At 45.5% G+C, this 22,308-nt stretch overlaps 1 protein-coding gene across 2 annotated transcripts in view; it reads right to left on the reverse strand.

The window, feature by feature from the left end:
- LOC139278463 (interferon regulatory factor 6-like) overlaps positions 1–22,308 on the reverse strand; it is a 93,197-nt gene that overhangs the window by 46,400 nt on the left and 24,489 nt on the right. Inside the window, exon 1 of one of the 2 annotated variants that reach the window (XM_070897272.1) lies at positions 3,638–3,662. The exons of the other annotated variant lie outside the window; for it this stretch is intronic. Within the exon in view, the coding sequence (XP_070753373.1) occupies positions 3,638–3,649 (12 nt within the window). The 5' untranslated portion in view covers positions 3,650–3,662. Of the gene's footprint in view, positions 1–3,637; positions 3,663–22,308 lie in introns of those variants that run through there. 2 annotated transcript variants of the gene reach the window in all.

Below are 22,308 nucleotides of genomic sequence, written 5' to 3' on the forward strand. Positions count from 1 at the left end.
TGGATTCCCTTAATATCCAAAGATCCATCAACAACAACAACTTGTATTTATATAGGGCCTTTAACATTCCAAGGCATTTCACAGGAGTATTATGAGATTTTAAAAATTGACACCAAGCTGCATAAGGAGAAATTAGGGCAGGGGACCAAAAGTTTGCTCAAAGAGATAGGTTTTAAGGAGCATCCTGAAGGAGGAAAAAGAGGTAGAGAGATTTAGGCAGGGAATTCCAGAGCTTCGGGCCTAGGCAAAAAAAGGCAGGGCCACCAACGGTTGAGCAATTATAATCAGGGATGCTCAAGAGGGCAGAATTAGAGGATGCAGACATCTCGAGGGGTTGTGGGGCTGGAGGAGATGAGAGATAGGGAGGGGTGAGGCCATGGAAAGATTTGAAAACAAGGATGAGAATTTTCTAAATCGAGGCATTGCTTAACCGGGAGCCAATGTAGGTCAGCGAGCACAGGGCATGATGGGTGAGCAGGACTTGGTGCGAGTTAGGACACGGGCAGCTGAATTTTGGATCACCTCTATTTTACGCGGGGTAGAAAGTGGGAGGCCAGCCAGGAGTGCGTTGGGATAGTCAAGACTAGAGGTGACGAAGGCATGGATGAGGGCTTCAGCAGCGGATGAGCTGAGGCAAGGATGGAGAGGGGCGATGTTACAGAGGTGGTAATAAGCGGTCTTAGTTATGCTGTGGATATGTGGTCAAAAGCTCATTTCAGGGTCAAATATGACACCAAGGTTGCGAACAGTCTGGTTCAGCCTCTGACAGAAGTTGGAGAGAGAGATAGAGTCGGTGGCTAAGGAACGGAGTTTGTGGCGGGGACTGAAAACAATGGCTTTGGGCTTCCAAATAGATGTTGAACAAGCAGTCTAACAATTTAGAGACCGTGGAGACAATTTAGAGGCTCCGTCAATCTCTGACTTGAATATACTCAATGACTAAACCTCCACAGTCCTCTGGGGTAGAGAATTCCAAAGATTCACCACCACCTTCTGAGTGAAGAAATTTATCCTCTTCTCAGTCCTAAATGGCTGACCCCTTATTCTGAGACTGTGACCCTTGGTTCTAGACTCCCCAGCCAGGGGTAACATCCTCCCTGCATCTACCCTTTCAAGCCCTGCAAGAATTTTATATGTTTCAATGAGATCACCTCTCAGTCTTCTAAACTCTAGAGAATATAGGCCTAGTTTACTCAATCTCTTCTAATAGGAAAATCCCCCCATCCCAGGAATCAGTCTGGTGAACCTTCGTTGAACTCCCTCAATGGCAAGTATATCTTTCCTTGGGCAAGGAGACCAAAACTGTACACAGTACTCCAGGTGTGGTCTCACCAGGGCCCAATTTTAATTGCCGGAAGACGTCTTTACTCTTATACTCAAATCCAGCCTTGTAATAAAGGCCAACATACCATATGCTTTCTTAATTGCTTCCTAAACTTGCATGTTAACTTTCAGTGATTTGTGTACAAGGATACCCTGGTCCCTCTGAACATCAACATTTCCCAATCTCTCACTATTTAAAAAATACTCTGCTTTTCTATTTTTCCTACCAAAGTGGATAACTTCACATTATTCCACTTAGCCTGTCTATATCCCCTTGAAGCCTCTTTGCATTCTCCTTATAACTTAGGACACGTTTATTTGTAAGACCTAAAGCTCTGATTGGGTCCCCTTGATCACAAGGCCTGATTGCTGATTGGTCCCCTTTGAGGATAAGACACACCAGCAGTTTCTCTGGAAACTCTTTTGAGTTTACCTGTGAAAACATAAAACATGTATCCGTGCCACCCGACCTGGATGACACACACAAGACATTTACAAGGCCCTTTTTTTTTTGGTTTTTTTTTGTGGTTTTTTTTTTTTTTGGGGCACTAAAATCAAATTTTTCCTTTTTTTCCAGTGCCCCCTATAAAAGGAGAGGCAGTTTCTCTGGAATATGTAATTGGAACTGCCCTGCCTATGTAATCAGTGACTCTTCAAAGAGTAACTGCCGACTCTAGACAGAACAGAGCTCATTTGGAACAGACCAGGCTCATTCTCACGGGTTAAGACCTTCTCCCACCCACCCCCAACGAGTTCCTGCCCCCATCCATCACTGCCCAAGTGCCTGACCTCCCCTCCCCCCGCCCAAGTTCCTGACCTTTCACCACCCTCCCCCAAAGCCCAAGATCCCCCCTCCACATAGATTCATGACTGTCTCCCCCAACAAGTTCCTGAACTTACTCCCCCCCCCCGCCATAGATCGGCCATTGTTTGTGGGTCACGGATTATTAACAGGTTTATTGAGTATGAAGTGATTGTCCAGTCCAATGATGTCACTTGGCACACATGCACCGAGCTTTCCAAGAAATCAACCAGGTGTAGGGGGAGGAGAGGGAGAATGTGGTGCGGGTGTAAATGGGGTGGAAGAACGTGATCTGTCTTGCCATGTAGATCATGTTCTCGCTCTCGACCTTCCCCTCCCCCCCCCCCTTAAGACCTGGATCATGTTCTTCCCCCATCCTCACTGTACTCTCCGGGCTCTTTACCCCTCCCCCCACTACCGAGTTCCTCATCTCCTCTCCCTCTCTCTCCACCGATCCCCTCTCCCCCATCCCATCTCTGTGCTTCCCCTCTCTCTGATTCCTCCCAGTCGCTCTCTCTCTCTCTGCTCCTTTCTCCACCAATCTCTCTCTCTCTCTGTCCCAGTCTCTCTGATCTCCTCTGGCTCTCTATCTCTGCCCCCCTCTTGCGCTCTCTCCTCCAGTCTCTCACTCTCTCTCCTCCAGTCTCTCACTCTCTCTCTGCCCCAATCTCTCTCTCTCTCTCTTTCTCTGCCCCAATCTCTCTCTTTCTCTTTCTGCCCCAATCTCTCTCTCTCTCTCTCTCTCTCTGCCCCAATCTCTCTCTCTCTGCCCAATCTCTCTCTCTCTCTCTGCCTCAATCTCTCTCTCTCTCTCTCTTTGTTCCCAGTCTCTCTCTCACCTTCAATTTTCTCTCTCTCTCAGAAGGCCATGAAAATGTTTATGTAAATAATCTCAGCAATATTCTAGGCAAAAGTCCTGGAGATAACCCAAAAGCCCTGTTAGCAGCTCCAGCACCAGGCTCGAGCAGCAGTGAGCTCCATGCGGGTCATGGTTCGGCTCCACTTCCGGCTTCCTCATATATTGTACTGCACATGCGCAACCCGATCGAGTGCACATGTGCAAAAAGGGGCAGAGTCCACGATGCACATGTGCAGAAGAACACAAAAATGTTTGTGCAGATAATCACTCCGCACAACTTACATTCCCACCTAGCTTTGTATCATCAGAAAACGTGGATATATTACATTTGGTCTCCTCATCCAAATCATTGATATAGATTGTGAATAGCAGAGGCCCAAACATGATCCTTGCAGTACCCCACTAGTTACAGCCTGCCAACCTGAAAATGACCTCTTTATTCCTACTTTCTGTTTTATGCCCATTAACCAATCCTCAATCCATGCTAGTATATTGCTCCCAATCCCATGAGCCCTAATTTTGTTTAATAACCTCTTGTGTGGCACCTTATCGAATGCCTGCTGAAAATCCAAATACAACACATCCACTGGTTCCCCCTTATCTGTTCTGCCAGTTACAATTTCAAAAAACGCTAACAGATTTATCAAACATACTTTCCTTTTCATAAATCTGTGTTGACTCTGCCCAAACGCAACTGCAGAAGAATCTTCCTGTTATCAGCCACTGGGAAAGTCGTCGCTAGAATCCTCCTCAACCGTCTTCTCCCTGTGGCTGAGGAGCTCCTCCTACAGTCGCAATGCGGATTTCATCCTCTATGGGGTACAATGGACATGATTTTTACAGCGCTGCAAGAAAAATGCAGGGAATGGCATCAATCCCTGTACATGGCCTTCTTTGACCTTACAAAGGCCTTTGGCACTGTCAACCAGGAGGGGTGTCCTGTTACCATGTCCTTCATAATAGATTCTAGCAATTTTCCTACTGCTGATTTCCCTACTAACTGGTCTGTAGTTCCCCGTTTTCTCTCTCCCTCATTTCTTAAATAGTGGGGTTACATTTGCTACCTTCCAATCTGTAGGAACCGTTCTAGAATCTATGGAATTTTGGAAGATGACAACCAATGCATCCATTATCTCTATAGCCACCTCGTTCAAAAACTTAGTGTGTAGGCTATCAGGTCTAGGGGTTTTATCGACTTCCAGTCCCATTAATTTCCCCAGTGCTATGTTTTTTACTAATACTAATTTCTTTCACTTCCTCATTCTTGCTAGACCCTTGGTTCTTCAATATTTCCGAGAAGTTTTTTGCGTCTGCTTCCGTGAAAACAGACACAAAGTATTTGTTTAATTTCTCTGCCATTTCCTTATCCGCCATTTCCTTATTCCCCATTATAATTTCTGCTGTTTCAGTCTGTAAGGGACCCACATTTACTTTCGCTAATCTATTCCGTTTTACATACCTATAGAAGCTTTTACAGTCTGTTTTTATGTCTCTTGCTAGTTTACTCTCTATTTTCCTTTCTTAATCACTTTCTTGGTCCACCTTTGCTGAATTCTAAAGTCCTCAGGCTTACTACTCTTTTTGGGAACATTAAAAGCCTCTTCCTTTGATCTAATACTATCTTTAACTTCTCTTGTTAGCCACAGTTGGACAACTTTTCCTGTGGGCTTTTTTGCCTTAAAGGAATGTATATTTATTGTAAATGATGTATTCATTCTTTAAATGCTATCCATTGCTTGTTTACTGTCATACCTTTTAATGTAGCTTCCCAATCTACTGTAGCCAATTCGCCCCTTATACCTACGTAGTTTTCTTTGTTTAGATTAAAGACCCTCGTTTCGGATTTAACTATATCACTTTCAAATTCAATATAAAATTCTATCATATTATGGTCATTCTTCCCTAAAGGCCTCTTTACTACAAGGTTATTAATTAACGCTTTTTTCATTGCACAATACTAGATTTAAAATAGCCCGTTCCCTAGTTGGTTCTGATTTCCTGATTTATACTCCGCCCTACATTACAACTACTGTTTAGGAGCCTATAAACAACTCCCACCAATGTTTTCTGCCCCTTGCTGTTTCTTAGCTCCACCCAAACTATTCTTGATTTTCGTAGCTAAGATCCTTTCTCTCTAATGTCTTTATCCCATCCTTTATTATCAGGGCTACCCCTCCTCCTTTTCTATTTTGACTATCTCTTCTAAAAGTTAAGGATCCTGGAATATTTAGTTCCAATCTTAGCAATCGTATAAATTTACAGCACGGAAGGAGGCCATTTCGGCCCATCATGTCCGCGCCGGCTGACCAAGAACTATCCAGCCTAATCCCACTTTCCAGCTCTTGGTCTGTAGCCCTGTAGGTTACGGCATTCTAAGTGCACATCCAAGTATTTTTTAAATGTCGTGAGGCTTTTTGCCTCTACCACCCTTTCAGACAGTGAGTTCTAGACCCCCACTACCCTTTAGGTGAAGAAATTTCCCCTCATATCTCCTCTATTCCTCACCCCCAATTACTTTAAATCTATGTCCCCTGGTTGTTGATCCCTCTGCCAAGGGAAACAGGTCCTTCCTATCCACTCTATCCAGGCCCCTCCTAATTTTATACACTTCAATCAGGTCTCCCCTCAGCCTCCTCTGTTCCAAAGAAAACAGACCCAGCATCTCCACTCTATCCTCATAGCCAAAATTTTCCAGTCCAGACAACATTCTTATAAATCTCCTCTGGACCCTTTCCAGTGCAATCACATCTTTCCTGTAATGTGATGACCTGAACTGCACACAGTATTCTAGCTGCGGCCTAACCAGTGTTTTATCCAGTTCAAGCATAACCTCCTTGCTCTTGTATTCCATGCCTCAACTAATAAAGGCAAGTATTCCATACGTCTTCTTTACTATCTTATCTACCTGGCCTGCTACCTTTAGCGATCTGTGGACCTCCACTCTAAGGTCCCTTTGTTCCTCTACATTTTTCAGTGTCATACCATTTAATGTGTATTCCCTTACCTTGTTAGACTTTCCCAAAAAGCATTATCCCACACTTATCCAGATTGAATTCTGTTTGCCACTGTTCCGCCCACCTGACTAGTACATTAGGTCCCTTTGTTCCTCTACATTTTTCAGTGTCATACCATTTAATGTGTATTCCCTTACCTTGTTAAGATTTCCCCAAAAAGCATTATCTCACACTTATCCAGGTTGAATTCCATTTGCCACTGTTCCGCCCACCTGACTAGTACATTGATATCTTCCTGCAATTTGCAGCTTTCTTCTTCATTATCAAGCACACAACCTATTTTAGTGTCATCTGCAAACTTCTTAATCATACCTCCAACATTCAAGTCGAAGTCATTGATATATACCACAAAAAGCAAGGGACCTAGTACTGAGCCCTGCGGAACCCCACTAGATACAGCCTTCCAGTCACAAAAACACCCATCAACCATTACCCTTTGCTTCCTGCCTCTGAGCCAATTTTGGATCCAACTTGCCACTTTGCCCTGGATCCCATGGGCTTTTACTTTGGTGACCAGTCTGCCATGTGGAACCTTATCAAAAGCTTTGCTAAAATCCATATAAACTACATCATACGCACTGCCCTCATCGACCCTCCTGGTTACCTCCTCGAAAAATTCAATCACGTTAATCAGACATGACCTTCCCTTAACAAATCCATGCTGACTGTCCTTGATTAATCCATGTCTTTCCAAATGAAGATTTATCCTGTCCCTCAGGATTTTTTCCAATAAGTTTGCCACCACTGAGTTTAAGCTGACTGGGCTGTAATTACTCGGTCTATCACTTTCTCCCTTTTTAACCACTTGGCCACTTTTTAACCACGTCTCTGTAATGGCTGAGATCAAACCTATTAATTTCTAGCTGCGCTGTTAATTCATCTATTTTGTTGTGAATGCTTCGCGCATTCCGATATAGTGCCTTTAGCTTTGACTTGTTTTTATTTGTCCATGATGTCCCTTTAGTCACTGATGCCTTATTAGCTTTGTTACTCTCGCTGTCCCTTCCTGACCCATTCTGCTTATTTTTACCCAAAACTCTACTCTGCTCTCGAGCCTTGACATTTCTCTTGCTGCTTTTAAATTTACTCTTTCCTGAATCCTCCCACCCCCATTCATTACTTTAAAGCCCTGTCCACTGCCCTAGTTATTCGGTTTGCTAGGACACAGGTCCTAACATGGTTTAAGTGGATCCCATCGAACAGAACAGCTCCTCTTTCCCCAGTACTGATGCCAGTGCCCTATGAACTGAAACCTTTTCCTCCCACACCACTCTTTGAGCAACACATTTAAACTTCTAATCTGTTTGTTCCTATGCCAATTTGCGCGTGGTTCGCAGCTAACAATCCAGAGATTGATGTTCTGCTTTTTAATTTGGATCCTAGTTCCTCAAACTCCTTCAACAGAACCTCATTCCTAGTTCTATCTATGGCATTGGTTCATACGTGGACGACAACTGGATCCTCCCCCTCCAAGTTCTTCTCCAGCTGTGAGGAGATATCCTTAACCCTGGCAGGCAACACAACCTTTGGAACTCACTATTACGGCTACAGAGAACAGTATCTATCCCCTGATTATACTGTCGCCTACCACTATCACATTCCTTTTTACTCCCCCTAGTTGAATGGCCTCCTGTGTTATGGTAGCGTGGCCAGTTCGCCCATCCTCCCTGCAGTCCTTGTTCTCATCCATACAGGCAATAAGTACCTTATACCTATTGGACAAGGGCTGAGGCTCCTCTATCACTATATCCTGGGTCCCCATGCCTTCATGACTCACAGTCACACCCTCCTATCCATGACCATTGACAAACTCTAAAGTACTACTTAACCTAAGGGGTGTGACTGGCCCCTGGAACAAAGTGTCTAGGTAACTCTTCCCCTCCCTGATGCCCCACAATGTCTGCACCTCGTACTCCAGCTCAACAACTCTGAGCCGAAGTTCCTCGAGCTGCAGACCCTTACCGCAGATGTGGTTTCTCGGGATCTCGCTGGTCTCCACAAACTCTCACATGCTGCAGTTACGGCATACCACCTGCCCTGCCATATCTATCTAATCATCTTTATTTATTTGATTAGTTATTTAATGATTTTTTTAATCAATTATTTTAGTTTTATTATTTAATTGGTTTATCTAGTTTAGTTACTAATTTAAGAATGTAAAGTAATAGCTAGCTTAGAAACTAAAAAAACCTGTGGTACTCACCAACCAATCACTTACCTGCTGCCCTATAATGTCGCTCCTTGATTTTTCTGTTTGAAGGCTCTTTATAGCAGCGTTGATCCTGCATCTCTCGCTGCTCCTCCCGCTGCTCATATAAAATTCTTAGAGGATTTGACAGAGTAGATGCTGAGAGGCTGTTTCCCCTGGCTGGAGTGTCTAGAACTAGGGGTCATAGGAGATGGGGTTGGCCATTTATAATTTAAGACGTTTCTTCACTCAGGTGGTTGTGAATCTTTGGAATTCTCTACCCCCACCCCAGGGAACTGTGGCTGCTTAGTCACTGAGTATATTCAAGAATGAGATTGTTAAGATTTTTGGCACAAAGGGAATCAAGGGATATGGGGAAGGGCAGGAAATTGGAGCTGAGGTAGAAGATCAGCCATGATCTTATTGAATGGTGGAGTAGGCTTGAGGGGCCGTATAGCTTATAGTGCTTGTTTTTCTTATGTTCTTAAGCAATGTTGAGAAGACTGACCATCCAACCTGCTTTTCGGTGTTTGGTTCAGGGAATACTGAGAGAATCTCTGTTCTTCTTGCCATGAGATCTTTAACATCCATCCACCTGAACCATCATAGAAATTTACAGCACAGAAATAGGCTATTTGGCCCAACAGATCTATGGCGGTGTTTATGCAGCCCTTCAACTCTTGGTTCTGAACAGATAATTCAAGACAAATTCTGTGTAGCAGTAAAATGTACATCTTGGTTACAGAGACCCTGGTGAGGCTGGTGTGAGAAATGGAAATATGTCACACTGCTGCGGTAGAGGGTAATGTTCTCAACTGGTTGGGACAGGGCAGAAGGAGTTTTATTCTGCATCTAACTATGTTGGCTAACCTAGATGGATTTTATGCTAGCACTGTTCCGTTCCCTATCTCGAACATTCTTCAGCTTGATAATATTTACCCGCTAATACCTGGAAAGGAGCCTCATGGAAGAAATTAAACCATGTGGGCAAGGTGAAAAATTGAAGCTGGGCTATGCTGATTTATTTTCTTTCAAACCTTTCCTTTTCATGCTGATTTGCCATTACTAATTACCCATCCCATTGGCCATTTGTGAGCTTAGACAGTGAATAAGTAGCAAGCTAACATAACATAACATAAGAAATCGGAGCAGGAGTAGGCCGTTTGGTCCCTCGAGCCTGCTCTGCTATTTAATAAGAACATGGCTGATCACATCTTGGGCTCAGCTCCACTTCACTGCCCACTCCAAATAACCCTTCACTCCCTTATCGTTCAAAAATCAGTCTATTTCTACCTTAAATATATTAAATGACCCAGCCTCTACAGCTCTCTGGGACAGAGAATTCCACAGATTTCCAATCCTCAGAGAAGAAATTCCTCCTCATCTCAATTCTAAATGAGCGACCTCTTATTCTTAAACTAACCTCCCTAGTTCTAGATTCCACCATGAGTGGAAACATCTTCTCTGCATCTACCTTCTCGAGCCCCCTCAGTATCTTTTATGTTTCAATAAGATCACCTCTCACTCTTCTAAATTCCAAATGAGTATAGGCCCAACCTGTTCAACTTTTCTTCATACGTCAACCCCTTCATCTCAGGAATCAACCTAGTGAACCTTCTCTGGACTGCATCCAATGCAAGTATATCCCTCCTTAAATAAGGAGACCAAAACTGTACTCAGTACTCCAGGTGTAGTCTCACCAATACCCTGTACAGTTGTCGCAGAACTTCCCTGCTTTTATACTCCATCCCCCTTGCAATAAAGGCCAACATTCTCTTCCTGATTATTTGCTGTACCTGCATACTTCATTTTGTGTTTCATGCACAAGGACCCCCAGGTCCCTCTGTTACGCAGCATTTTGTAATCTCTCTCAATTTAAATAATTTGCTTTTTTATTTTTCCTGCCAAAGTGGATAACCTCACACTTTCTCACATTATACTCCATCTGCCAAATGTTTGTCCACTCACTTAGCCTGTCTATACTGCTTTGCAGATTCTTTGTGTCCTCCTCACAACTTGCTTTCCCACCCATCTTTGTATCATCAACAAACTTGGCTACATTACACTCCGTACCTTCATCCAAGTCATTAATATAGACGGGGCAAAAGAGCGGCGAGGTCGGGGCGAAGGAGCAGCGAGAGATTTTAGAGGGATGTGATCGGGGCCCAGCAGAGGTGAGGGCCCAGGGGCAGCACGGGCCAGCCCACACTGCGATATGTGTCCATGCAGCAGAGCTGGTCTCCAGTCATCTTGATTAATCTTTGCTACTGGGCCAAGACCTAGCTCTGTCAAGCCCGTGTGGTGGCTGGTGTGCAACGGTCACCACACATTAAAAAAAAATCCAAGCACAGGCATCTTCCACCCTTCAAGATTTAGTTTGAACCTGGGGTTTTAGGTCTTTCATTGAAACTCCTGTGAACTTTTTGACGTGGAAGCAAGTCATCCTCGATTCGAGGGACTGCCTATGATGATGATGATAGAATGTAAATAGTTGAGGCCCCAGCACTGGTCCCTGTGACACCCCACTAGTTAATTTGCCAATGGAAAATGATCCATTTATCCCACCTCTCTGTTTTCTGTTAGTTAGCCAATCCTCAATCCGTGCTAATATATTACCCCCAACCCCGTGAGCTCTTATCTTGTGCAATAACCTTTTATATGGCACCTTATCAATTGCCTTCTGGAAATCCAAATACACCACATCCACTGGTTCCCCCTTGTCCACCCCGCTCGTTAACATCCTCAAAGAACTCCAGCAAATTTGTCAAACATGATTTCCCTTTCATAAAACCATGCTGACTCTGCTTGACTGCATTATGATTTTTCAAATGCCCTGCTAATGTTTCATTAATAATGGACTCCAGCATTTTGCCGACAGATGTGAGACTGATGGGTCTATAGTTTCCTGCTTTCTGTCTCCTTCCTTTTTAAAATAGGGGCGTTACATTTGCGGTTTTCTAATCCACTGGGACCTCTCCAGTAACCATGGAATTTTGGTAGATTGCAACCAATGCATCCACTATCTCTGCAATCACTTCTTTTAAGACTCTAGGATGCAGGCCATTAGGTTCAGGGGACTTGTCCACCTTTAGTCCTATTATTTTACTGAGTATTTTTTCTTTAGTGATAGTAATTATTTTAAGTTCCCCCCTCTCTATAGCCCCTTGATTATCTATTATTGGGATTCAATAGCCATTCAACAGCCAAGTCCAATCATGCTCTAACCCTTGCTTCATAGGAGTACAGTTTCCAGCAGGGGTCACTAGCTGATTTTCCCCTCCCCATCACCAGGGCACTTGGACCAATCTTATTGGCCCTACCAGCAACTTCAGATCAGCCAAGTTAGCATAAACGAAGGGATTGAACCTGGGAGCTTTCTAGTCTGTATGGCTCAGTTCCACACTAACCAATCACTCTTACCCAATGAGCTATTAGAAAGGGGTGAAAATGAAAATGCAACATACCTTCAGAAGAAGCAAAAAGACTGCTTGCTCTCTTCCACATTCTCTTGTGTCAATTTTTTTCAGTTAATAATTAGTTACACTTGCTCTGTTAGCCTTTTGCAGCCGTTGGCGTGCTTTGTATAGGAATTCCTCTTTTGAGCTCTTACATTGAATAAGTTCCTCTCCTTAGATTTACTTCTTCAAATTTCTTAGTGTCTCGATTTCTTGCTGGGTGCTTTCCGTCACCCATGTCATTCCTCCTCCTCAATCAAAGCCACTCCTTTGATTTTCTTACTGACAACATTGAAATTCCCACTTAGCTGCCAGTTGCGGTGAGCAGGGAAAGGCAGAGAACTTACTTCTGAGCTTCATTATCACACAAGAGAATAATCTCAGGAACAAGTCCTGCTCTGCTTTTCATGTCAAATCAGTTTGATGCCTTGCTACAGAAATGTAATAAGAATCATTTTTAATGTGTAAATATTGAACATTTGAATAAAACAACAGAAAATGCTGGAAGTGAAGGTTTTGATGAATAATCTACACTTACATAGAAACATAGAAAATAGGTGCAGGAGCAGGCCATTCAGCCCTTCTAGCCTGCACCGCCATTCAATGAGTTCATGGCTGAACATGAAACTTCAGTACCCCCTTCCTGCTTTCTCGCCATAACCCTTGATCCCCCGAGTAGTAAGGACTTCATCTAACTCCCTTTTGAATATATTTAGTGAATTGGCCTCAACTACTTTCTGTGGTAGAGAATTCCACAGGTTCACCACTCTCTGGGTGAAGAAGTTTCTCCTCATCTCGGTCCTAAATGGCTTACCCCTTATCCTCAGACTGTGACCCCTGGTTCTGGACTTCCCCAACATTGGGAACATTCTTTCTGCATCTAACCTGTCTAAACCCGTCAGAATTTTAAACGTTTCTATGAGGTCCCCTCTCATTCTTCTGAACTCCAGTGAATACAAGCCCAGTTGATCCAATCTTTCTTGATAGGTCAGTCCCGCCATCCCGGGAATCAGTCTGGTGAACCTTCGCTGCACTCCCTCAATAGCAAGAATGTCCTTCCTCAAGTTAGGAGACCAAAACTGTACACAATACTCCAGGTGTGGCCTCACCAAGGTCCTGTACAACTGTAGCAACACCTCTCTGCCCCTGTATTCAAATCCCCTCGCTATGAAGGCCAACATGCCATTTGCTTTCTTAACCGCCTGCTGTACCTGCATGCTCACCTTCAATGACTGATGTACCATGACACCCAGGTCTCGTTGCACCTTCCCTTTTCCTAATCTGTCACCATTCAGATAATAGTCTGTCTCTCTGTTTTTACCACCAAAGTGGATAACCTCACATTTATCCACATTATACTTCATCTGCCATGCATTTGCCCACTCACCTAACCTATCCAAGTCACTCTGCAGCCTAATAGCATCCTCCTCGCAGCTCACACTGCCACCCAACTTAGTATCATCCGCAAATTTGGAGATACTGCATTTAATCCCCTCGTCTAAATCATTAATGTACAATGTAAACAGCTGGGGCCCCAGCACAGAACCTTGCGGCACTCCACTAGTCACTGCCTGCCATTCTGAAAAGTACCCGTTTACTCCTACTCTTTGCTTCCTGTCTGACAACCAGTTCTCAATCCACGTCAGCACACTACCCCCAATCCCATGTGCTTTAACTTTGCACATTAATCTCTTGTGTGGGACCTTGTCGAAAGCCTTCTGAAAGTCCAAATATTCCACATCAACTGGTTCTCCTTTGTCCACTTTACTGGAAACATCCTCAAAAAATTCCAGAAGATTTGTCAAGCATGATTTCCCTTTCACAAATCCATGCTGACTTGGACCTATCATGTCACCATTTTCCAGATGCACTGCTATGACATCCTTAATAATTGATTCCATCATTTTACCCACTACTGAGGTCAGGCTGACCGGTCTATAATTCCCTGTTTTCTCTCTCCCTCCTTTTTTAAAAAGTGGGGTTACATTGGCTACCCTCCACTCCATAGGAACTGATCCAGAGTCAATGGAATGTTGGAAAATGACTGTCAATGCATCCGCTATTTCCAAGGCCACCTCCTTAAGTACTCTAGGATGCAGTCCATCAGGCCCTGGGGATTTATCGGCCTTCAATCCCATCAATTTCCCCAACACAATTTCCCGACTAATAAAGATTTCCCTCAGTTCCCCCTCCTTACGAGACCCTCTGACCCCTTTTATATCCGGAAGGTTGTTTGTATCCTCCTTAGTGAATACCGAACCAAAGTACTTGTTCAATTGGTCTGCCATTTCTTTGTTCCCCGTTATGACTTCCCCTGATTCTGACTGCAGGGGACCTACGTTTGTCTTCACCAACCTTTTTCTCTTTACATACCTATAGAAACTTTTGCAATCCGCCTTAATGTTCCCTGCAAGCTTCTTCTCATACTCCATTTTCCCTGCCCTAATCAAACCCTTTGTCCTCCTCTGCTGAGTTCTAAATTTCTCCCAGTCCCCAGGTTCGCTGCTATTTCTGGCCAATTTGTATGCCACTTCCTTGGCTTTAATACTATCCCTGATTTCCCTAGATAGCCACGGTTGAGCCACCTTCCCTTTTTTATTTTTACGCCAGACAGGAATGTACAATTGTTGTAATTCATCCATGCGGTCTCTAAATGTCTGCCATTGCCCATCCACAGTCAACCCCCTAAGTATCATTCGCCAATCTATCCTAGCCAATTCACGCCTCATACCTTCAAAGTTACCCTTCTTTAAGTTCTGGACCATGGTCTCTGAAATTACTGTTTCATTCTCCATCCTAATGCAGAATTCCACCATATTATGGTCACTCTTCCCCAAGGGGCCTCGCACAATGAGATTGCTAATTAATCCTCTCTCATTACACAACACCCAGTCTAAGATGGCCTCCCCCCTAGTTGGTTCCTCAACATATTGGTCTAGAAAACCATCCCTTATGCACTCCAGGAAATCCTCCTCCACCGTATTGCTTCCAGTTTGGCTAGCCCAATCTATGTGCATATTAAAGTCACCCATTATAACTGCTACACCTTTATTGCATGCACCCCTAATTTCCTGTTTGATGCCCTCCCCAACATCCCTATTACTGTTTGGAGGTCTGTACACAACTCCTACTAACGTTTTTTGCCCTTTGGTGTTCTGCAGCTCTACCCATATAGATTCCACATCATCCAAGCTAATGTCTTTCCTAACTATTGCATTAATCTCCTCTTTAACCAGCAATGCTACCCCACCTCCTTTTCCTTTTATTCTATCCTTCCTGAATGTTGAATACCCCTGAATGTTGAGTTCCCAGCCCTGATCATCCTGGAGCCACGTCTCCGTAATCCCAATCACATCATATTTGTTAACATCTATTTGCACAATTAATTCATCCACCTTATTGCGGATACTCCTTGCATTAAGACACAAAGCCTTCAGGCTTGTTTTATTAACACCCTTTGTCCTTTTAGAATTTTGCTGTACAGTGGCCCTTTTTGTTCTTTGCCTTGGGTTTCTCTGCCCTCCACTTTTCCTCATCTCCTTTCTGTCTTTTGCTTTTGTCTCCTTTTTGTTTCCCTCTGTCTCCCTGCATTGGTTCCCATCCCCCTGCCATATTAGTTTAAATCCTCCCCAACAGCACTAGCAAACACTCCCCCTAGGACATTGGTTCCGGTCCTGCCCAGGTGCAGACCGTCCGGTTTGTACTGGTCCCACCTCCCCCAGAACCGGTCCCAATGCCCCAGGAATTTGAATCCCTCCCTGCTGCACCACTGCTCAACCCACGTATTCATCTGCGCTATCCTGCGATTCCTACTCTGACTAGCACGTGGCACTGGTAGCAATCCCGAGATTACTACTTTTGAGGTCCTACTTTTTAATTTAGCTCCTAGCTCCTTAAATTCGTTTCGTAGGACCTCATCCCTTTTTTTACCTATGTCGTTGGTACCAACGTGCACCACGACAACTGGCTGTTCTCCCTCCCATTTCAGAATGTCCTGCACCCGCTCCGAGACATCCTTGACCCTTGCACCAGGGAGGCAACATACCATCCTGGAGTCTCGGTTGCGGCTGCAGAAACGCCTATCTATTCCCCTCGCAATTGAATCCCCTATCACTATCGCTCTCCCACTCTTTTTCTTGCCCTCCTGTGCAGCAGAGCCAGCCACGGTGCCATGAACTTGGCTGCTGCTGCCCTCCCCTGATGAGTCATTCCCCTCAACAGTACTCAAAGCGGTGTATCTGTTTTGCAGGGGGATGACCACAGGGGACCCCTGCACTACCTTCCTTGCACTACTCTTCCTGCTGGTCTTCCATTCCCTATCTGGCTGTGGACCCTTTCCCTGCGGTAAGACCAACTCACTACACGTGATACTCACGTCATTCTCAGCATCGTGGATGCTCCAGAGTAAATCCACCCTCAGCTCCAATTCCGTAACGCGGACCGTCAGGAGCTGGAGGTGGACACACTTCCCGCACACGTAGTCGTCAGGGACACCGGAAGTGTCCCTGAGTTCCCACATGGTACAGGAGGAGCATAACACCCGACCGAGCTCTCCTGCCATGTCTTAACCCTTAGATACACTTAAACTGGTAATAACAATGACTTGAATAACTTGAATCAGTAACGTCTCTTTTTTTCAAATACTGACTGATATGTCCTTACTATACAGTATAAATGCACACGAGGCCCATACTTGAGAGAAGGTCACTCTGTGACCAGTTACCTTTATTACCAAGACCTCAAGTGATGAAGGTGGGTGAAGCTTCCCCTTTTATACCTGAAAGTCCAGGTTAAGGGTGTCTCCCACAAGTTCGCCCCTTGTGGTCAATGTTCTCAAGGTGTACAACTTAGGTCAGCTTATACATGGGTTATAATGATAGTTGAATACATGACATCACCTTCCCCCCCCCCCCAAAGTCTTATTGGGATCACAGGTTAAGTCTCTCTGGTGGTTTACGCTCCCTTGTAGAGCGCCTGAGTTGGGGCTCCGGTTGTTGGGCATTGGCCTGAGTGTCTGCTGTTTGCAGTGCCTCAGGCCTGTCCGGACTGCCCACAGTGACTGAGCTCTCCTCCACTTGGTTCCGGTGTTCGGTCACCTGTGGTGGTGTAAACTCTACGTCGTGTTCTTCCTCTGCTTCTTCTATGGGGTTGCTGAACCTCCTTTTTGTTTGATCCACGTATTTGCAGCAGATTTGTCCATTGGTAAGTTTAACTACCAAAATCCTATTCCCCTCTTTGGCAATCAGTGCCTGCAAGCCATTTGGACCCTGCAGCGTAATTAAGAACAAAAATAGGGTCATTGACATCAATACATCGCGCCCTCGCATTCCTGTCATGGTAGTCACATTGTGACTGACGCCTGCTCTTAACAATTTCTTTCATAGTGGGGTGTATAAGGATAACCTGGTTTTGAGCGTCCTTTTCATTAGCAGCTCTGCGGGTGGAACCCCTGTGAGCGAGTGTGGTCGGGATCTATTGACCAACAGGAGGCGTGATAAGCGGCTTTGATGGGAACCCTCATGGATTCTGAGCATCCCCTGTTTGATTATCTGCACTGCTCGTTCCGCCTGGCCGTTTGAGGCCGGCTTGAATGGTGCCGTTCTGACATGGTTGATTCCATTGCCTGCCATGAAGTCCTGGAATTCAGTACTTGTGAAGCATGGGCCATTGTCGCTGACCAAGACATCCAGTAGACCATGGGCGGCGAACATTGCCTGTAGACTTTCTACCGTGGCAGAGGATGTGCTTGAATTTAAAATGGCACACTCAATCCATTTGAGTAGGCGTCCACTACAACCAAAAGCATTTTTCCCATGAAAGGACCTGCGTAGTCCACATGGATGCGTGACCATGGCTTGGCAGGCCAGGGGCTAAGGGGGGGCTTCCCTGGGTGCATTGCCCAGCTGAGCACATATGTTACACCTGCGAACACAAAGTTCCAGGACTGCATCTATCCCTGGCCACCAAATGTGTGACCTAGCAATTGCCTCCATCATGACAATGCCCGGCTGATCATCGTGAAGTTCTCTGATAAACACCTCTCTGCCCATCTGGGGCATGACTACTCGATTTCCCCACAATAGGCAATCGACTTGAATCAAGAGTTCATCCTTGCGCCTATGAAACGGTTTAAATTCCTCAGGGCATGCCCCGTATATGGCTGCCCAGTCCCCATTCAGGACACATCTCTTAACTAAAGACAGTAGCGGGTTTTTATTTGTCCAGACGTTAATCTGACAGGCTGTCACAGGTGAGCCTTCGCTTTCGAAAGCTTCAACAGCCATGACCATCTCAGCATCATGCTCAGTTGACCCCTCAGTGGTGGTTAGTGGGAGCCTGCTGAGTGCATCAGCGCAGTTTTCAGTGCCCGGTCTGTGCCGAATTGTGTAGTCATAGGCAGCTAACGTGAGTGCCCACCTCTGTATGCGGGCCGATGCATTCGCATTTATGGCCTTGTTGTCGGCCAAAAGGGACGTTAGGGGTTTGTGATCTGTCTCCAGCTCAAATTTCCTGCCAAACAGGTACTGGTGCATTTTTTTTTACTGCATATACACATGCTGGCGCTTCCTTTTCTACCATCCTGTAGCCCCTTTCTGCCTGGGACAGACATCTGGAGGCATAAGCTACCGGCTGTAACTGACCATTGGCATTCACATGCTGCAACACACACCCGACCCCATAGGACACATCACATGTTAAAACAAGTTTCTTACACGGGTCATATAACGTTAACAGTTTGTTGGAGCATAACAAATTGCGTGCTCTCTCAAAAGCCCTTTCCTGGCTGTCACCCCCAGACCCAATCACGACCTTTGAGTAGGAGCATGTGAAGCATCTCTAACAGTGTGCTCAATTTGGGAAGACGCCGGGTTGAAATAATGAGTCAAATTTGTCCAGGACCTATGAGCATGATACTCGCTCCACAGAAGAAATTGCATTGACATCGCCCCATTTCCAGTTCATGACAGCAAGCCAACTCCTCCCCAGTAGTGCGGGACCCTCCCCCGGGACAATCCAGAGTGGCAACCTGTTCTCCGAATCTTTGTGGGTCATGACTACCGTGGCGCTGCCTAGCACCGGAATGATCTCCTTTGTATATGTCCGTAGCTGTGCATCAATCGGCAATAATTTTGGCCTCCTGGCCTTGGACACCCACAACCTTTCGAACTGTTTGATACTCATCAGGGACTGGCTGGCCCCCGTGCCTAGCTCCATTAATACTGGGATGCCATTGAGGAGCACTTTCATCATTATCGGTGGCGTCCTGGTATATGAACTGTATATGTGCTCCACATGAAGTCGCTGAACTACAGCTTCCAGCGATTTCCCCCAGTATTCATTTGGCCTCGTAGGGCTTACATCGGGCCCGTCCTCCTCGTACATCAACCTGGCTACAGGCTTCCTGCACATACGCGCCAAGTGACCGCTGACGTTGCAGTTTCTGAAGGTATATTGCTGATACTTGCAAGCTCTGACTGGGTATTTGCCTCCACACCTCCAGCATGAGCTGGATGTCCCGTTGTTGGAAACAAAAGGACAATTACCAGTCGATCGTCTCTGACTGTCTCTGTAACTGTCCTTAAGTGCACCATTAACAGGTGTTGATGGCCCCATTGTCCATTGCGATGGCATGAATCGCCGTTCAGCTAGCCATTGTCTCTGTTGAATTCCCCCTTTGGGTTCGACTACATGCTGGGGCATGTCCGATTGCCCTTGTCTGCCTGGAGAACTGAGTGCCACGTTAACAATGTTGACTCCCTGGTCGTTTGCCGCATTTGAGCCAAGATTTTTGTCATACATCATTCTGGTCTCTTCCTCCCCGGAGATAAATGTCTGGGCTATCAGAGCCGCCGCTTCCAAGGTCAAGTCTTTGGTCTCAAATCAGATGCCCTCAATAAAGAAATCTCGCACCATCTCCGCTCTGCATGCATCTGTGAACTTACATAGGCTCGCCAGTCGCCGGAGATCTGCCACGAAGTCTGGAACGCTTTTCCCTTCTTGCCGCCAGTGCGTGTAAAACCAATGTCTCGCCAGGTGCATGCTGCTCGCCGGTTTAAGGTGTTCCCCAATCAACTTACTGAGCGCTTCGAACGTCTTGTCTGCCGGCTTCTCTGGCGCTAGAAGGTCCTTCATCAGGGAGTACGTTCTGGATCCACAAACCGTCAGGAGATGAGCCCTGCGTTTGTCAGCCGAATCCTGTCCCAACCATTCCTTAGTGACAAAACTTTGCTGTAGTCTCTCAATAAAGTCGTCCCAATCATCACCAACACAATACCTCTCTTCTGTGCTGCTAGTGGCCATGTTCGCATGGTTTAGATCCCAGTTTCTCGACATAATGATATGTCCTTACTATACAATATAAATACACATGAGGCCCATACTTAAGAGGTCACTCTGTGACCAGTTACCTTTATTACCAAGACCTCAAGTGATGAAGGTGGGTGGTGCTTCGCCTTTTATATCTGAAAGTCCAAGTTCGCCCCTTGTGGTCAATGTTCTCAAGGTGTACAACTTAGGTCAGCTTATACCTGGGTTACAATGATAGTTGAATACATGACACTGACAGTCCTTCTGGGTATCTCCAGCATTTTCTGTTTTTAACATAGAATGTAAATTTGAACTAGTATTGTGAGTATTTTGTTGATCTACCTTTGGATGAAAGGGAGTAACTTTGTAGAACCTTTTGTAAAAGGATGCAATATCTTGGACAGAATCCATAATAGGGTGGATTGCACTAATAGTATATGGAGAGAACAGGTGATGGTGTGACAAGTCTTGATTTCAACACAGTGACGCTGGCGGATGGGGAAAGAGTTTATAGCTGGATATATTTGGGTCTTAAGGGATCGTCTTTAAAAAAGATATTTATGTACTTAAATTACTGTTAAGACTTTTGCAAGAATATCCAATATAGGGATTCCTGTTGTAGTTTCAGATATATTTTAAAGCCTCCAGCTCAACAAATTTCAGATGTTAAAAATTTCTGAAGTAAAGCAAGCATTAAGGCTTACAAAGGTCAACCATCAGCTGATGCCCCAAGGGACTGATTGAAGCTTCTTCAACCTGCAGGATTACGGACCTAGAGCTGGTAATTGGGATTAGACTAGATGACCTTTTGTTGGTCGGCACAGATATAATGGTAAGTACTGCAGGGAATAGATTACGGCCAGGGTGATCCCCTGGATTAGTTTCGATTGCTTGGATGGGTCGGAGAGGAATTTTCCCAGATTTTTTCTCCCTAAATTGGCCTGGGTTTTTATCTAGTTTTTGCCTCTCCCAGGAGATCACATGGCTCCGGTTGGGGTGAAGTGTAGATGTTTTTTTAGCATAAGGGGTGTTGCAGTGGTGTGGGGCGGACTGGTTGGGCTGCATGCTCTTTGCCTTTCCATCATTGTTCATGGATTTGTATGTAACCTTTAGGGCTGCTGATGAAGGTCCGTGTGGCTCTTTGTCGGCCGGCGCAGACCCGATGGGCCGAAATGGCCTCCTTCTGTGCTGTAAATTTCTGTTTCCAAGTCTGGTGGTGAGATGTGGATTTGTGCTTTTTATGTCAACACAGGCACACTTAAGGTTGCCAATTCTGGTTGGTATATTCCTGGAGGTTTCATCACATGACTTCTTGCCTCGAACTGCTCTGCTCCCACACTCCCACCACTGGTCCAATCTCCAGGCACATCGCCGTTCCATGGCCAATTGGAAAGCGAACAGACTCTTTGGTAACCGATTGGATTAACCTTGACTATTAGTCAAACAGCCTTTTATTCCCCATCTATTTTTATAACTAATAAACAGTGTTCAAAGAAAATGGAAAAACACTTTTTTTTGAGGACGTGTTTATTTGTACTGCCAAAATGGCCAACATGCTCCACCTTTTGTTTCTGATTTATGCTCCAAGAAGACCGGTCACATCCTGAAGTTTCACAGGAATGTGTAACTGGAACTGTCCATCCCAAGGTCTCACTGACTTTGCAAATTGTAACTCGATTCACTTTGACTTCCTGAAGCGAGAGGGCAGAGCTCCCCAGAAGACAGCAAGGGCCAGCCAAAGTGCCTTACCCCAGTACAAGTGCATCCTCCCACCCACCACCCACCATTGTGTACGGATTATTAACAGGTTTATTGGGTATGAAGTGAATAGTGACAGTATCATGACAGCTGGATATCAGCCACTCCAACTATGTGCCTTGTAAGGGGTTGGAAGAAGATCCATCTTCCCTGAGTTCGCTCTCTCCCCTCCGACCACCCCCCTTCCCCCACCCAGCGCCTCTCTCTCTCTTCCCCCCCCCGCCCCCAGCGCCTCTCTCTCTCTTCCGCCCCCCCACCGCCTCTCTCTCTCTCCACGCCCCCCCCCAGCGCCTCTCTCTCCTCCTCCTCCCTCTCCCCCTCCTCCTCCTCCCTCTCACCCCCCCCCACCGCCCGCCGCCTCTCTCCGCCGCTGTAAAGTCCTCACACAATACCACAAATCCACACGAGACACATTCTATGGACAAGGTCACTCCATGACCTGAACCTTTATTCACAGCACCAAGAAGTGATGAGCCTGCGTGGGACCTCCCTTTATATACCTGGATGACCAGGTGAGGAGTGTCTCCCACAAGTTAATCCCCTGTGGTCAAGGTGTGCATTTCTTACGTATATATAGTATTGCAATGTTGTTACATAAAGGT

The sequence above is a fragment of the Pristiophorus japonicus genome, chromosome 13, assembly GCF_044704955.1.
Source record: "Pristiophorus japonicus isolate sPriJap1 chromosome 13, sPriJap1.hap1, whole genome shotgun sequence".
Taxonomy (NCBI): Eukaryota; Metazoa; Chordata; class Chondrichthyes; family Pristiophoridae; genus Pristiophorus; species Pristiophorus japonicus.